We start from the raw sequence: 19,381 nt of genomic DNA, 5'->3' as shown, positions 1-19,381 counted from the left end.
TCCTATGTGAGAGATAACTCTTGCAGAAATTGATTTCTTGCAGAAATTTTGCAGCACAATATTAATTTTAGTTCTAGTAATGTTAGGGAAGATAATGTTCCCCAATGAATATATTCTCGACAATATTGATAAAAACACTTAGAAAACCCATGAAATGTATAAAATCAGTTTGTATATGTAAAATAAAGCAATATTTTATCTTATTCCCTGATGGTGTAAAATCAAAAATAAAAGCTGACAGAATTGCAGGAGTTGGTTTAATGTTTTTTTAATCCTCTTTAACATTTGAAAAACAATCGAACTTAAAATTATACTAATGAAAGTTTTAATCCATGTGGAATACATTCAATCAAATTGCATTCCAACCCATTAACTACTACAGCAAATTACATAGTAAATGACATGTATATCTGAGCTGTGAACTGAAATTATGGAAACTTTACAAAATATACATATATGTAAAAGTATACCTTTAGGTTGCTTTATTTTGGATAATATATTTTAATATTAAATTGAATAAATATGCAACAATTCATATACATTTTAGAATATGCATGTTTGTATGTTTGTCATTTCATGACAATTTTGTTTCTTTCAGACTCTTGAGATACAGACTGGAAGATAGACATTATTTTTCCTGCTGATTGTATGGGAGAAATTTTGACCTTAGAAGGTGGAAATGAGGTTGCTATGGAAACTGGTAATTCTGCTGCCACTCATAAATACTTGTGCAGGTAAGGTGTTCTATTGTTATGAGTTTTGATTGATAATTTATTGGCATTTTATTGTTTTCTACAGGTGAAGCAATTTCAAATGCACAATACTTACGTTATTTGAATCACAAAGTGATAAACAAAATTTTGGAGGTAATCTCTATGGCTAATACACATCGTTTAATCCTTACAAAAATATATCAAGTGCTATTTTTAAACAGTACTAAGATTATTTCAATTATACATTGTCAAATATAAAATTTTTATGGTAAAAGAATGTGGCTAAATCATTTTCGTCATTAATAAATAATAAAGAATAGTTCTTTTTTATTACTTTTATAGTAGAGTCTTTGAAAAATTAAAACTGAGGGGCTGGCCTGGTTGCATAGTGGTTAAGTTCCCACATTCAGCTTCGGCGGTCCAGGGTTGAGAGGCTCAGATCCCGGGGGCAGACCTAGCACAGATTGTCAAGCCTTGATGTGGCAGCATCCCACATAAAATAGAGGAAGATTCACACAGATGTTACCTTAGCGACAACCTTCCTCAAGCAGAAAGAGGAAGATTGGCAGCAGATGTTAGCTCAGGGCCAATCTTCCTCACAAAAAAGTAAAATTCAAAACAATAAAAATTTAAAATTAAAATTGAAATATATATTTGCCCTCAAATTTAGAATTTGGTATGGAAAAAGCTATATTGATATAGAAGAAAAAATGATATAGAATATTACCTCCTAACTAGAATAACTTTAGAAATTTTTCTCTCCATTTTGATGATATTCTTTCATTCAACCTAAATATGTTAATGTCTGTGTATCAATTAGCTTTTGCTGTGTAAAAGCCCATCCCAAATCTGAGTGGATTAAAATAACAAATAACCATGTATTTAGTTGACAAATCTGTGGGCTGTCAATTTGGAATGGGCTAAACTGAGCTATTTTTCTGGTCTTGACTGGGTGCACTTACATCTGTGGTCAGCTACTGGGTCCTCTAGGACATGCTCAGCCAAGTCAACCAGGCTGCCTCCACCTGGGCCCAAGTGTTCTCTCATCCTCTTTGAGTCTGGGCTCTTTCACATAGGGTCTGCTCAGGATTCCAAGAATAATCAGAAGCACACAAGATTTCTTGATGTCAAGACTTGTAACTGATAGTATCATTTCTGCAGCATTCTTTTAACCATTGCATCACACAACCAGTCCAGATTCAAGGGGTATGCAAGTATACTCCATTTCTTGATAGAAGAGCTGCAAAGTTACACTGTAAAGGGACATAGAAATAGTAAAAGGAATAATAGTGGCTGTTTTTGTAAATAATCAGCCACAGTCTGTTAAGATCATAGAGTTCCGGTCTTAATTGTCAAGCTTACTTAAGTGAGTACTCACAGAGCATGGACATTGACTAGGTCAGCTGATTGTAGGGCAGTCTGTCTGTTATACCATGCTGGTTCCCCCCAACTGTAATGACAGGTACTATTGAAGTTATATATATTCATAACGAAGCAGTAATATATTGGGAGAAACACAAGAACAACCAAACCAGAACATAGCAATTGTGAGAGACATATATTTAATAGAAATTCCGAGAAATAGAAAGATATACTAATCCTAAAAGCTATGAGAATGCTAAAAGATGCAGAAACCAACCATTAGAATTAAAAAAGCATATAAATATAAGTATTTTAACTACTAGAGAATCTAGGGGCTAGAAGGGCTACAGTCATATTTATTTGAAGTTATTGCATTATTTTCAGTTGTGTCACTTGTAGCTCACTGTAACTAAGATTCGGAGCTAAATAATGTCTTTGTTTTTTGTAATAGATTAAAAAAAGACCGAGCAGAGTCATCAAGGTGCCCCTAAATTATACATATATGAATAAGAATTCTATTCCTACCTTCAAGTTTCAGCTTTCTATCAAAAGTTAGCACTAATATTTTGCCCTTTAAATATGAATAATGAATCAGTATGGTATCTCTAAAAGACCTTTTGTGTTAAATTAAAATAAATTATTATTCTCAGAACACACGACAGATCTGAGAAATCCTCCTGTTCTTCTATTAACTTTATTTCTCCAAATTGGATGTGATTCAGCATGTCCTTTTGCTTTATTCTAAAGGGAAAAATAATCATATGTCCTTGGTGTACAATTTCCTTGTGAAAGAACAGATTGGATTTTTTTTAAGCCATAGCCATTCGAATAAAATAATCTGAGCTAAACGTTGCCCCAGAGGTAAGGAGTGCTGATAATGACATACACAAGAGAGCATTGCTTTAAATCTGTTTGTTTTTTAGAGATTTCATGGTGTGTTTCCCTACTTGCAGATATTATCTTAGCTTAGAAAATTAGATCTTCTAATGATAAAGTCTTATTTCTTTGCATATGTATATCTTCTTTGTTTTCCCAAAACTTACTTTATACTCATTCTGAAAGGCCAGCAAATCTTTCACAATTATTTGCATTTTCCTTCCCATTTTTACTGTTATAATCTTTGCAAAATGTTGACATTTTAAATCTCTCCAGACTCTAAATTAAAACTTAAAATTTTGCCTCCAACTTCTACTCCTGGTTTTTTTGTTTTTTCAATTAACTTTACAACTTTTTCTAACACCTTTCCTATAGACATTGGACTTTGATCCTTTACTATGAATCATAATCCATACAGACATATATTATGATTCTGAAATATTTTTGAAATTATGAGTGTTTAAAAACTCTATTGTTCTATTTCAATATTTTTTAAATATTACAAGAAAACCAAGGCCCATTTAATTAAGACATGTAAGTGCTAATTATATACATTTTAATAATTTCATTAATGTGTGTGGTAGGAGAAATCATTGCCCTCAAGAATATCTAGGTCCTGATATCTGGAACCTCTGAATTTTACATTAAAAAAGCAAAATGGATTTTGGAAATGTGAGTAAGTCAAAGATCTTGAGATGAGTGGATTATCCTGAAATATCGGGGTGGGAGATTACAATGCCTTTATAAGAGGGAGGCAGAGGGGCATTTGACACAGAGCAGAAGGAAATGGGAAGGTAGAGTGGAAAAAGATTTGCAGATCCTATGCTGCTGACCTTAAATATAGAGGAAGGGACCGTGAGCCAACAAGTGAGAGGGATGAGGCTCTAGAAGCTAAAAGGCAAGGAAACAGACCGGTTCTCCCCTACACCTTTCGAGAGGATGTACCCCCGTGGATACCTTGGTTTCTACCTTGTGAAACCCATTTTGGACTTCTGACCTCAAGAAATGTGAGGAAAAACATGTGTGTTGTTTTAAGCCACCAAGTTGTGGGGATTTTCACAGATGTCGTAGGAAACTAAGGCAATATGTTTCTTCCTCACTAACCTTTAAGCTACAGAAGGGCAGGGATTGTATCTTCCTGGAACTTGGTAGGGAGTCAGTAAATATTTGTTGAGTGAGTGAACGAATAAATTAGATGCAATGCTGTTGGTCCTGTTTGGATTAACATTAAGTAGAAAAAATTTAGAGGAAATTTATTATTTCCTCTGAGGAATAATTGATCCAGTCTATCCCTATACCATTGTCTTTGTGTTATGACGTTATTGTCATAGGATTTTAGAGCAGAATTCTAGTAAGATTTGAAAAGTTTCAATCTATGCCCTATTTAAATGTAATCTCCATGACAGCAGGGATTTCCATTTGCTTTATTCTCTACTGTTTCTCCATCACCTAGCAGATGGTCTGTAGATGTTTATCAAACAAATGAAATAAAGCAATTCCATTCAATTCAATGGGTATGTATTAGTACCTTAGATATGCCAGCCACTGAGCTAGATGTTGACCTTCAATGGCAAGAAAGCCAGTGTCCCCACCTTCTTCAGTTTACAGCCTAAAAATCGAAACCAGCAAGTCAGTCAATAATTGCAATGGAGAAGGTACAAGTTGCTAAATGAGTAACAGTAGGAGAATATATCATAGAGAGTTCCTAAAAAGACATCTGCTATTTAAGTCAACCCTCAATCCATTTCTGCTTCCTCTGAGAAGAATATTTGATTTTTATGGAGAAGTCACTCTTTCTAACAAGTCTTTGTGGTGTAGGGGAGGAGGACATTTCCTCTCCCCAAATGTGGGTTCGTCTGGCCGGAGAACGAATTAAATTCACATGAGACAGAATAGCAAGAGAAAATTAAGCAAAGCTTTATGAGGAACCATGGCCCGGGGCCTTTCTTCCTGAAGGAAGAAAGGGCACCGAAGAAGTGGGGTGCACATAGTGGTTATATACCCCCAAATGGGGTGTTTCACATGTGATTGAAATGTCCCTTTTACAACAGTCATGAGGCTGCTCTGTCAGCACAGCGCTTGATGGAGGCAGATAGGTCTGCTGTCTCAGTGAGCGCAGCAGGGTGGCAGGTGTGTTGCCTCGGGCGGGGGCCGGGGGGGGGGGGGGGGGGGTGGTCACAGATGAGCGCTGCAATCGGGTAATCTTTAAGGAGATGCCAATGTTGGGAGGGGGAGGGAAGTCAGTTATAGGAGGTTACCAGAGAAGCACAATAAAATGCAGATTTTAAGTCCTTGCCTTTGGTATTGATTAAGAGTTTTTAGAGAGAAGGTCATCGCCTTTCTTCTTCCTGGTACAGAGAGGGAGGCACCTTTACAGATAGAGATTTACCTTACAAATGTAAATGTGTCCTAACGAAGGGCAAGTTCCATTCCTCCTTCCCTGTCCCAGTTTATCAAAAGCAATCAGCCTCAAATAATCCTGATGCCAAAGAGACATATCTTGGGGTGGCCACTTCCAGGTCCCCACAGTGGTTTGAGTGAGATTTGGAACAACCTCATGATCAACCAGTTGGAATATTCCATCTCCCCTCATCGTACTGATTGGTTCAGGAGATGTTGTATCTGAGCAAATCCCTGGGCTTTTCCTAAAATAAAATGACAGAGAACCATTCCCTTTGTGCTATTCTAGTTAGTGTAACGATGTACCAAGGGCCCCTGTGAGAGGAGAGACTGCCTGAAAATAAAATTAACGCAGAAGCACGACAATCGAAGGGAAGAAAGGCACAGATTCTTAGCTGTAACTTTGAAACTTCATGTGCTATAAGCCGATAAGGTGTCCTTTTCCCATTTTAGGCTAATTTTAGTTAAGATTCTGTCTTTTGTGATGAAAAGAAACACGTCTAATACAGGTTAGGAATTTGTTTTTGATGTAAATTACTGAAGATGCTGAAGTTAAGTTAGAAATAGAACTCCACTTGGGATAAATGCCTACTCACTGCTCGGAATGAGGAACAGAGCAAATAAAGGAATGAGAAAAAGACACAATTTTTCCTGGAAGGAAACAAAATGAGAAAAGCATTTCATGTAGTCTCAGAAGGTTGATTTTTAGCTCCCAAAGTACTGAACCATCTACTCTCTTATGGTGAGAAAAAGCAAATATATTAATGTGATAATTTGGAGACCACATTGATAAATGAAGGAAACCTCACAACTCTGTCTAATTTTTTTCTTTTAGATAATGCACAAGAAGTTTTCATGAAGTTATATTTTATTCTTCAATAAATATTAAACAAAGTGGCTGGAACAAATCTGTAGTGAGTGCAAAGCAGAAATGAAAAAGCATGTAGGATCAGATTTCGTTGATTCTAGAATGTTACATGTGTGAGAAACCCAAGGTTTACTGATGTTCTTAGCTGTTAAATTTTTCAATAGTGAAAAAACTTTTGGAATGTACCAGATGTTGTTATTTCTTTAAATCTTTCACTTTTCTATAATTTTCTGTATATTTGAGAAATTATAGGCAGATTTCAAAATTCAAGTTCAGATCTCTAAAAGTTTGACAACTTTTAAAAATAGTAAACACTTGATTAATAAAGCAAAAGTGATAATCAGCTAAATCATGTGCTGTATATGTTATGAGTTATCCAGGCTTAGAGAAAGCACAGTTTTAAACCCAGGGCCTAACAGAAGCTCTATAGTCCTTAAAAACAGTGTCAGTGAAGGTCAATGGCTAGTAGTACAGACTCAAATGTAACAAGAAATAGCAAACATCGCCAGTTACAAGGAATTTTATTTCTGTGACATCAGTATTCATATAATCTCAACAATTTCTGTCTAATATATTCTCTTTTAACTTCATTATTTTAACACAATGTTATCATTTAACTGGTAGTTTTTTTAAACAAGCCACTTGGTTCATAAATGTAAGTGGCTTATCTGTGTGCCATTTGTATTTGTTTTACTATAGGCTAAGAACTTCTGCACACATCTTATAAAATCATGGACTGAACACCTATTTGGTGAGGCCTGAAGAAGTACTGGTTATTTAGTACGAGACTCAGTTTTCTCAGAGTAAAACTGAATAATTCAAGATAGTGAACCTGGAGCTAGTCACATTTATTGGCAAAGCAGAATTAAAGGCTTCCTTTAGGCATTCTAACTATTATATTATGTCATCAGGGCCTAATGAGCTGGTTTCTCCACTGTGTTAATCACTCTTGAGGAATAAACTGAGACTAGAAATTAAAAGAAGTCTTTCCTTCCACTGTTTGCATGTGATGTCTACTGACAGTGCTTATGTTATTTTCAAAACTTCTCCCAAGGTAATTGAGTCTTAAAACTTGAATGAAGTTGTTTTTAGGGCTGGTACCAAGAAAGAAAAAAATCTATTTGTAAGCATTTTTTATACAGCTTGCCATTTTACAAATGGAGTAGCCTGAAAATGAATTTGGGAGAAAATCTACTTCCCTCTAAATATGTACAATCATAGGACTATGATAAGGGGACATTGAAAGTGTTTATGATTGCTTGAATTTCACTATACTTCAAACATAACTTTCTATTGAATTGGGAACCAGAGCAAATGAACTACCTGAGAAAGCTACAATAATAGAAATATGCACCGTGACCAAGATTTCTTCAAAGCAGACGATGTATCATACAGCAAATCCATGAAAATTGGCAGGTGTAATAAACCTGCTTTGCTCAAGGATCCCAGAAGCACATAATGGATATTCCTTTAGGTCAGAGTGTGACGAATATTGAGCACATCACAACCCACACTCTGCCTATGGTCTTATTCAGATTTATCACTAGCGTAGTAGTGCCTTTAGGAATGGAACACCGGGCTATATTTTTAAGTCAAGTGACGTCTTTGCAATTTCTAATAGAGATGGCCCAATTTAGAAATGCTGAAAACACCATTTTTATGCAATGCTTACTGATAAAGGTGGTTATGTGATTATCAAATTTTCCTCCAAAGTAATTGATTCTTAAACCCTAAATGAAATTGTGTCCTAGGACTGATAAGAATGTAACAAATTTTTTTCTGTTTTGTCAGCATTGAAAGGAAATTATTGGTATGCAGATGAGATATTCTATAGGGAATGTGGGTTGTTAGTAGAAGGGAATGTGGGAAATATTCAATATGAAATCTTTGAAGGAGAGGGTCATGTTTTCTATCGAGGTGATAACACCAGATAATGTTTTTATTTTAAGAGTGCGCTAAATAGCTATGCCACAAATTGAAAGCAAATGAAGGAATTTTTCTTCTCCTACTTGAAAATTCCCTGAGATTTAAAATCAAACTCCTTACCACGGCTAGCAAGACACCAGACAATCTGACTTTTGTCAGCTTCTTCCATGCTAAACTCTCTTTTATCTTCATGTATCGCTTAATGATGGGGATACATTCTAAGAAATATGTCATTAAGTGATTTCATTGTTGTGTGAACATCATGGAGGTGTACCTACACAAACCTAGATGATATAGCCTAGTATACATCTAGAATATATGGTACTAATGTCATGGGACCACCATCACATATGTGATCCATCATTGACCCAAATGTCGCTATGCACACTTAATTGTACTTATTACACTAGAGCCATAATTCTTTCTTACACTCCCAGAAATATCAAAATTATTTCCTGCTCACAGCCTCTGTACTTGCTGTTCAGTTGTTTGGAACACTCTTCTCCAAATCTTACTTTGGCTGGCTCTTTCCGTTACACCCATCTCAGAATAGTCCCCTCCGTAGAATGATCTTCCCTTAGAATCCTATCAAGGTAGCCAGCACATGGTCCTACCACTGGCCCTATTCACTCTCATCAACCAATTTTTACTGTCTTTAATGCACTTGTCACTATTTGGATTTAACTTATTTAATTATTTGTTTATTATTTGTCCATTTTCTGTCTACATCTAGCAGAATATAAGCTCTATGTAGGTAAAAATATTTCCAGTCATAATGTGGCTGCATCTCTCATGCATAATTCAATAACTGACACATAGTAGGCACTATTTATTTTTAAATAGATGAATAAATCATTGACCGCCCAAAGTAAGCCCCCAAGACTACTTAGAGGTAATCCAATATTCCCAAACTCTTTTAGAATTTTATGGGATATCGTTAGAATCCACTTTTAGGCATAAGTGTATTAATCACAATATATCATTTGGTCTCAGGCACTTCTTACTTTAAAAAAAAAATTATGTATACTGAACACACAGAGACCTAATATTTGAAGTTAACTAACACAGTTTACTTAGACACACTTGACCTAGGCAGGCATAATTATAGTGTTTGTATAGGGAGTAGCATATTCAACACACAGCCAATGCTATTTTAATATTAGTGGGTAGCAGATACCCATTGATATTGTGTCACAAACAATCCTAACGGTTTGGGCTCTATTTTATCTCCAGATGTATTTGTTTGTTCCCTTCCAATTCCAGGGTTATCAATCGAGTCAATCCCCCATTACCTCTCCCCGAGATTATTGTAGCAGTCTCCTAAGTTTTCTCCCTATCAAGTCATCCCCTATATCCTTTCCAAGACATTGCTTATTGACACAGACTCCAATGCAGACAAATCTTCATAAAACACAGCTGATTTTGTCATTACTCTGTGTCAAGACCTTCACAGATCTCATTTCCTATGAAGTTCAAACTCTCTAATCAAGCATTCAAATTCAATTTCCTTCAACAAATATTGAAAGTTCTCCAATTAATTCAATTCAACCTGTGTCATGAGCCATGTCTTCCCTTACTCTCCTTCATGCATCCTTCGTTTAATTCAGACTGTACTACTAGTAAGATCTCTGCACGTTTTTTTCATTCCCGAATCTCTCCTCGTTTGAACATCTCCACTTGCATTGTCCTTCCTCAAATCCATTTCCTCTGAAGTCAAGTCAAACCTTTCTCAGCCAAGTTCAAACGTGACCTCCACTCTGAATAATCGTCCAACCAATAAATAATTCCCCTTTCTCCTTAACGCTTATGGCTTGAAGAGGAATTTTTACCATTTCCACACACTTGGCTTAAAAAAAGGTCATTTTTCTCAAATACAAACTCATTCTGAGAAATACATAGCATTTATTCTTGTTGAAAACAAGTTTATTAGCATGGAATTCTCAGTTCTAAAGGGAAAATGAAGACTAGACTTTAATATTTGATTTGTTATATCTTATACTTAATGCTTTGTAGTTTATGAAGTTTTATGTGCAGTGTTTCATGTGTGCTTGAGAGTGAGCAGAGGAAGTATTATTACCTTACTTCTATAGCTGGAGAAACTAAACTTCAGAGGTACAAGACTTATAAAGGACCATAGGACTAGAAGATGGCAGAGTTTTTGATCAGAATCCAACATGCGGATGAAAACTTTGCTCAGTATTTATTCAAGACATCACTTCTTGACACAGAGTCAAATTTATGTAACAGTTGGCTTTCTAACATTGGCATTGATTGCATTCAGAGGCCAGCTTCTGCTGAGAGTGTAATATGATTTAAAGATGTACTCTCCAAAATTTTATGACAAGCAAATAAAAAAGCTGTAGTTATAAGCATACAAACCCAACATATCTGGGTTGATCATATATACATTACAAAACCCCAAAACCATAAATTAACAAAAGTATTATACAAAATAGATAGCTACAGAATTTCTAACATTTTCTTTCCTCATCATCATTAGTTCATCTTGTACACTCTCTAGGTGCAAACCACCTCACTTTGGAGACTATGCGTTTTAAAGATAAGAAAGGATGTGTCCTATTGGGGGAGTTGACAGGGAAACAGAAAACCATCTGCATTTATAGCAATTCTCAACTCACCAGACTAACAGGGGAATTCGAGGTAGAAACGCACATTTGAAAAATCATGATTAAAGCAAAAGTAGGTAAAATTGGGAAAAAATAGATTTAATGAATCTCATTTTATTAAAATATTATGCAAACCTTAAGAACAAATTTGCAGTTCTTCGGACATCATTTAAAACTGTGGATATGCATTATCAGTTGCTGATTGCTGTGTAACTAACCACTCCCCCCAAAATTAGTGCTTTAAAACAACAATTTATCATTTTTTATGAATTTTCAGGTTGTCTGGATATTTCCTCTGCTGTTTTCACTTTATCTCTCTCATGTGGCTTCACTGAGTTGAAATAAGAGAAAACTAGCAGGCTGGAGAGGGAGAGAGAAGCCAAATTACCCAAGGCCTTCTAAGGCATGATAAAGAGCTGGATTTTGTTTAAAATATCTCCTAATTATATGGATTTTTTGCAGCTGTATTGTCATTTATTTCACTTCTTACTTTTTTTTAAAAGAAATACTTTAGTATATTTTAAACTAGTGTGAATTGACAGACCAATTACCCTATATGGAAATAATCTAGTTCTCAAACTCAACTTTATGTTGGAATCACGTGAGGACCTTTTGAAATAGTGTGCCAGAGTCCCACCTGCAGCAATTCGGATTTAATCATGTTCAGTTTGGTCATTGGGATTAAGTATAAATGTCAGTTCAATTAATCTTCATAGATTGAACCCACCCAATGTAACCAGCACTCAAATCAGGATGCAGACCACAGTCACCATCCTAGAAGCCCCTCCAATTACAGCTGAGATACAAAAGGATAACCACTATCTGACTTCTAGTCACATAGATTAATTTTACATTTTGTATACAAATCATAGGTAATACAAAAATTATCTGTCATATATATCTACAATCATATATATTTAATTATAATACACATAATACTTTTAATGTATATAAAATAATATAGTATGTACTCTTTCCTATATGATTTCTTTAATTCAGCATTAGAATTGTGAGATTCATCCAAGTTGCTGTGTAGAATCTTTGTTTATCCTCATTAGCGCATACGATTCCATTGTATAAATCTGTCACAGTTTATCTTCACATTCTACTCTTGATGGGCACTGAGGTTTATATTTTTAATTTTTTATTTGCTTCTTTCCAGCTTTATTGAGGGATAATTGTTAAAAAACTTGTATATGTTTAAGGTGTAAAACATGATGATTTGATATACATTGTGAAACGACTACCATAACCAAGTAATTAAGACATCTGTCACCTCACATGGTCAAAGACTGCAAACTTCTACTTATAAGATGACTAAGTTCTGGGGATCTCATGTACAGCATGATGACTATGATTAATAATACTGTATTGAGGGGCCAGACCAGTGGCATAGTGGTTGAGTTCGCATGCTCTGCTTCAGCAGCTGGGGTGCAAAGATTGGGATCCCATGTGCGGAGCCAGCACTGCTCATCAAGCCACACTGTGGTGGAATCCCACATAAAATAGAGGAATATTGGCACAGATAATAGATAATAGCTCAGTGACAGTCTTCCTCAAGCAAAAAGAGGAGGATTGGCAACAGATTTTAGCTCTGGGCCAATCTTCCTCAGAAAAATAATAATAATAATAATGATATTAATAATAATACTGTATTGTATTCTCAAAATCTGCTGAGAAAGTAGATCTTAAGTATTCTCACCACGCAGAAAAAAAATGGGATTTTTTAATAGCTCTGAAGGTGATTCTAATGTGTAGTCTCTAAAGTTGAGTGATACTGTAATGTTGTGATAAGTGCACACGGAAAACCTAAATTAAATTGAGATTCCATTAGGCCCATATGGGATCTCTTCTGTTATCCAAAAACTTCCATACTTCCTATTTTTATACATCTCCACTTGAAAATCACTGAAATATTTAGCCAGGAGTGTGCTGAACTGACTTGTAGCAGCTCTTGAGAGTTGAGTGTTATTTTCAGGCATTTTGTAAGCAAGTTGTTAAACACAGCTATTATTCCAAATTAAATCATATAAACTTAAAACTAAAATAATTATATTAAAAAGGTGATAAATATTCAAAACTCATTACTTCCTAATTATTTTAGTACATTTTATTATTATTATGGTCTTGAGGTTGTTTATACGTATTGTACCTGTATGATGGAAATAGTGTATCATAGAGAACTATTGTGTATCTCTTCCCAGATGCTTACTCAGTGATATTATATTGTTAGCTTGAAATCAGCCATGGGAGTATTTATACCATAGAAATGGGCAAATGATACAATTTAGGTCTTGATTTAGTGCTGATGCTCGAAGAGTTTTTAGTAATGAAATAACTTGTACAGGGTTGAGAAATACTTTAATATTATATCACATATCAGATTTAATGACAATAAATTTACCTAGAATAGAGTTAGTAGATTGGAATGCAAATCCAACTGTCAAGTTATTGATTTGTAATCAAAGACTACCTAGGGATATAAGCATTCAGTAACTTTAACTTTGAGACTAAATTGACTTTATAGAACGTATTATAAAGAGTATTGTATGTTTTATTATTTTTAAATTGTCTACTACACATCCATTGTATCAGTAAAATTGATAATAAACATATATGTGTATCTATACATACATATACATATATACATTTACAATCATATATGTATATACGTTTTTTTTCAAAGAGATAGCTGTTAGACATCTGCTAGCTCTGTTTAGCTGTTTTTAAATTTTTTAGCCATTTTTGTTTTTTAGTGAAAGTATGCCATGTTTATAGATCTACTAGGGACCCAGATCACGATGACCTCAGGAATATATATATCAATATATTAAATATCAACTCTCTCCCTCTGTGTGTGTATATATATATATACATATATATATATAATAATTGTTTTTCTCTCTTTTAACGTTAGATTTTGATTTTTTGTTTACCCTACAGAATTAGTGGTAATTTCAGGAACCAAGGTAACAGATTTTGACTCTGTTAAAAAAAAAATTTCAGTCTGAAAATGTACCTAATAGGTCACCAGAAAAACAGATAAAGAGAGTTTCTTTCTCCTTCCTTATAATTAAAAAATCAAATTTGCATTTCCTGAAGCTGCAGCCAACAACAGGTGTTGCTGCTCACTTTGCCAGACTCTCACAATGGAGAAATTTAGTACATACAGAACTAAAATCAACATTTGAATAAAGAACAAAACTCTCCCCAAATGCTCTGACCAGCTCTATAATCAGTACTCAACACTGAACCAGGAAACAATGACAATTTCCTATATCAAAAAAAGGCAGGGAGATTTGTTTGCTTTGGTTTGTGTTTTAAGGGTATTTGCATGCGTAGGAATTATGGAAAGCACTCATATCAAAGAACACAGAATTGCTACATTTGTGATTAAAGCTTTACACAGCTGAAAAGGGAGAGTGGTGCACACCCCCATCCTTTTCATAGAAGTCTTTTCCAGAATCATCAGTAATTGATAGGAGAGTGCTTTCTGGGAGCAAATTATTGAGATCAACTGTGTGGCCACACTATCTCTTAATAATTGCCATTGTCCTCTCCACTTTGTACTCTTTATGGAGCATTACTAAACTGAATCCAAGGCCAGGGGTATAATTTGATATATCTAAATTCATGGTCATACATTTATTTTGCTTGCCCAGACTCTCAGTCTCTCTTAAATAGAAGTTGACAATTTGCCAAATGATTTGCTGTGTGATGAAATGTTTGTGGAAGCCGGATCATGCTTTGTGTTTGAGAACACATTTCCAGAGTCCAAAGCACATGAGGACTGGTGATGCAGATGGGTTGTGTAGAGAACTGGTTCCAGAAAAATCATCTTCTATTCAATTGCTGGATTTTTCTGTTTACCACCTAGCTAGACATTCTGGCCCTTTGCATCTGCCCATTGCCTATAGTTTTAAAACATCAAAATCACTCCAAAGGAAAACCTCCGAAGAGAAGAGAAAAGAGGTGCTGAAGAAAAGTCAGACCATGGAAAATATTGTATGCCTGGGGACTGGCTTCTCAGCCTATTTGTGGTTTGGCCCTTAATGACATTCGAGTCTTGTAATCCCTGTGTCAGAGATGACTACAACTCTTTTCAGTCCTGGTATTCAATGATTTTAAGATGAAAAGCATAAAACAATTTTGCTATTTCTTAATAGTTCTGAGGAAGGAATATAGGAGGACAAGAAAGCTTCCTTCAACTAAAAGTCGCTTTGGGACTCATCTATGGATTTGATTTATCCATCTTATGCCATTCCCTTGGGTAATTATGAGTGAATTGCTCTGTGCTGTTCTTATATCAAATATTTTCTGACTGTTATTTTGAAATCATTTCGAAGAGCATCACTGAAGGGATTTAATCACACATGGGTGATGCTTTTTAAAGTCAAGTGCTGTCATTGAGTCGTCAAATGCTGGAATTCCATGGCTAGGACAGTGCTATACACTCATGTCCCAGCCTTCAAAGCTCATTGATTAGCCTGCCTGTCTGTCAATGTGGTCAATTGGCTAATCTAGTGAGACGCTCAGACACTCCAAACAAACTGTTAATGTGGGGAGACAGCCTGAAACACATGTTTAGCAGCTGATGTGTTAAGAAGGTAAACATTTCGCCAATCTGTAATCATTTGATTCTTCTTGATTTACACTACTGCTTATTTTCAATAGAAAACTGAGTGATGACTAGGAGAAATCTGAACCTGGAAATAAGAAGGAACAGCAAACTTGACTTAGCTAAAACTACATTTCCCTTCCCTTTACGGTTCTGGATTAGAGTTGACTACAAAGGAAACTTGGATGAGATTCAGAAGGTAGAAATGACAAGGTTCTCTGAAAGCTACATATGCAGTGAAAGAAACACAGATAAACTGAGTGCTTGTCCATCTCCTTCTTCATATCCAGCTTTTGTCCCAACTGCTGACACTGCTGACCAATGGCAACTCCACTCCCACTCCCAGTTTCAGAGGTGATGGTCCACATGGAATTCTCCTTCTCATGTCCATTCTGGCAGCAGGACTTGCTAGCTTCCCAGATCCACTTGCAGGATCTGACAAGTCCACTTGTTCCAGTGCCCAAGAGGGCTTGTTGGTGACCTTACTGTGATCCTTCAACTCCCACTTTCGGCCTCTTAGTTCCCCAGTTTCTCTGACAAATGTCCAAGATCTTCTTCCTGAGATAAATCCCCTATACTCTATTATCCATAGTGAGTTTGCATTCCTGACTGAACCCTGACCAATACAATCCAAATTTGTCATACTTGATGTGGGGACAATGTCCAAATCACTCAACTGTGGTTTCCCCTGCGATGGCTGGTGAATGTTGACAGGCTCAGGGAACTTATATTTTCTATGTACAATGTGACTGGTATGGTGAATAAATCCTTTGCAAATATTAGCAAAGCATAGTATTCAGAGTATCGATATTTTTGTCCCCGCTTCTGTATATAAAAGCCTATCTCCCTGCGCCATTTAATTCTCGAGTGGAAATTCCTACTTGCTGCCCTAAAATTTTTAAACCTTTTGCCATCCCAAAAAGCCAGCCTTGACCCTACTTCCCCAAGTACCAGGCTTTAAGAAGTAGAGAGTATGTTAATTCACACTAAAGAACTGAGGACTGAGAGTACCTTACATCACTATGCCTCTGGATTGACCAATTGTTGGTTTGACCATCATTTTTAGTGCTTTACTCCAAAGAAAGAAAAATGCAAACAATTGTAGGAGGGTCTTGGGCTGTGATAATGTAACAAAGATGTCACTTTTTAAAGGTAGCCTATCCAGTGCTATATAGAATAGAGGATATTTTCACACCTCATCTTTGTTACTGCTCTTGATTTCTCCTGCGGTCATTGGAAGAGCAGAGGACTTAGATGCTTGTCCATGATTATTTGTTTGTCATGAAGGAACTGGACACCAGCCAGGCACTCACACTCTAGTGCTTGGTCCACTGAAATATGCTGGTACTCTAATGAGATGGGGCCATTGGCTCTTCCCATTCCCACTCTTTGTTACTCTATTTTCCATTCTCTTTACCTCTCGCCTAGGCTGTTGCAGGAGACTGCAGTCATCTTCTCTCCACTGTCAACCACATCCTTCCCCTCATTACACCAAAAAGAAATAGTTCATAATAGTTTCAAGTTCCTCATTTTGAAATTTAGTTCTAATAGTCCATCTGTTCTGATCAAAGACCTCAAGTGCTGTCCTTTTGCTGCAGAACCAACTGGATTCTTCTTAACTTTGTATTGAAGCCTCTTCAGGACCCCAAAGAAACTTTCTAAACATTTTTCCTTTAAGGATACTTTGTGCTAGTCAAACTGAGTGTATATCCCACACATAATCACTTCTGCAATGGCACAGTAATAATAATATTCATAACAGGTACTTGTATTGAGCATTTACTAGGTGCCAAGTTTCCTGCTAGTTCTTTACCTATTACCCATGCAATAACCATATGAGGTATGCATTATTATTCTTCTTCTCATTTTGTAGATAAGGAAATCAGAACTGGAGAGGTTAAATGACTTGCTCAAGGGAACATGGCAGATAAGTAACAGAAGTTGCATTTTGGCATAGATAGGATTTAGAAATGACACTCTCAGACTCACTGTCCCACTGACTTGCCCATGTAGTAACTCCTTACCTGGAGCGTCCTTTCCCTCTGGACATCCACTTTGATTCTCTCTTCCCTTCAAGCACCAGTTCAAATCCAGTAAATTTTCCATGAACTTCACCACATCACTGACTTCACACAAAGTCTCTCCTTTGAATTCATACACCTCTGAAAAGACACATGGGGAATAGGAGGTACAACTTCTCATTAGTTCAGTAACATTTAGTGCTCACCTTTCAGTGTGTAACTTGGATCCTGACACACGGGGCAGCACAAACTCACCCAGATGACAAATGCTTTAAGGGAAACAAGCATAGCGCTGATCTATCCTGAGAGCAGAGATTTATTAAGCTGATTAAGGGCACAGATTCTGCTGTCAAAAACACCTTGGTTCATACCTGGCTCTCTGCTAGCTGTGTGACAGGAGCAAGTTACTGAACTCTCTCAGCCTTACACACTGCCTAGCACACGAGAAGCACTCAATTCACAATAGTTATCGTTAGTGGCGGTACTTATTCTGAAGCAGTTGCCAGTTTCTTATATTAGTCATATTAATGGGAAAGTCTCATCTGTCTTATTACCTAGACAGACTTTAAACCTTGACTAGATGGATTCATAATTGATTTATCTTTTCACTCTCCAAAGTATCTAACATAGATTTGGTAAATACCTTTTGTTTTGTTAGTAAATATATATTAAAATGATGAAGTGTCACATGAGTCATAACAATAATCACAAACAGCCATATAACCTTTCTGCGTGTCTGCACTCTTCTAAGTGTTTTGCATATATTAATTTGTATGATCCTCACCACTAATCCCTGAAGTAGGCAAATGATGTTAGCCTCGTTTTACAGATAGGCGCAAAAGAGGCACAGGTAAGTAACTTGCCCGAGGTACAGAGTTAGTTAGTGGTGGAAATGGGATTTGAATGCAGGCTGTCTGACAATCTATACTCTTAGCTACTCAACTTAATAGTTGCTCAGTAAAGCAAAGGGAAGCTAACAGCTAACACATGTTGAGCACCTATTATGTGTCTTCAAATAACTCTATGAGATAGGGGCTCAAAATAATCTGGTGACAGAGGAAGCATTATTAACTCCATATTTTAGTTTGGGCACCACCAGAAGCCAATCTTGAGACAAAGATTTGAGTGAAAGTAATTTATTTGGAAGAAGACTCCATAGAGCCCCAGTAAGGATTAAGTGAGAAGGATAAGGAAGGACAGGATTGGTTAAGGAGCAGGCCACACAGGGAGATAACTGGGACTTCTAGGAGGTGGTGTATCACACACCTCAGAGTGTTATCAGAGTATTACTCAGGGACCAGGAAGCAGGGGTACTTGTCTTCCAATGATCTTTTTTTTTTCCCCTAAGGATTGGCACCTGAGATAACATCTATTTCCAATCTTCTTTTCTTCCATTCTTCTTCCACCCAAAACCCCCCAGTCCATAGTTGTATATTCTAGTTGTAGGTCCTTCTGGCTCTGCTATGTGGGATGCTGCCTCAGCATGGCTTGTGAGCGGTTTCATGTCCGTGCCCAGGATCCAAACGGGCAAAACCCTGTGCCGCCAAAGCAGAGCATGGGAACTAACCACTTGGCCATGGCGCTGGTCCCCTCCAATACTCTTTCATCATTGTCATTAACTTCCAGAAGGTTCCACTTGGAAAACCACTGGCTAAGCACAAAACAAGCCCAGAGGCAGATAATCACAAATATATTCAAAAGAAGTTATCACAGGAACGGTGAATGTTGAGGGAGGCGATATTGGTAGGAAATATTTTATACCTCATTTTATAGATCCAAAATCTGGGGTGCAAATAGGTTAAGCCAGTTGCACAACGTCAGAGAGGTAACACAAGAGTAAGTGGCAGTGCTGAGCTCTGAGCCCAGGAAAACATATATTCGTCCTTTATTTTGCACATCCTCTCTAAGTGCCAGGCAATACCTAAGCTTGGAAGAATGAAAAGTGAGCAAAAAGACATGTCTTAGAAGCT

At 36.4% G+C, this 19,381-nt stretch overlaps 1 protein-coding gene across 1 annotated transcript in view; it reads left to right on the top strand.

Moving 5' to 3' along the window:
• CNTN6 (contactin 6) overlaps nt 1–19,381 on the top strand; it is a 295,600-nt gene that overhangs the window by 50,578 nt on the left and 225,641 nt on the right. Inside the window, exon 2 of the mRNA XM_014843193.3 lies at nt 599–734. Coding sequence (XP_014698679.2) covers nt 680–734 — 55 coding nt within the window. The 5' untranslated portion in view covers nt 599–679. The remainder of the gene's footprint in view (nt 1–598; nt 735–19,381) is intronic.

This window comes from Equus asinus, chromosome 21, assembly GCF_041296235.1.
Source record: "Equus asinus isolate D_3611 breed Donkey chromosome 21, EquAss-T2T_v2, whole genome shotgun sequence".
Classification (NCBI taxonomy): domain Eukaryota; kingdom Metazoa; phylum Chordata; class Mammalia; order Perissodactyla; family Equidae; genus Equus; species Equus asinus.
This window is presented reverse-complemented; position numbering and strand designations above follow the sequence as displayed.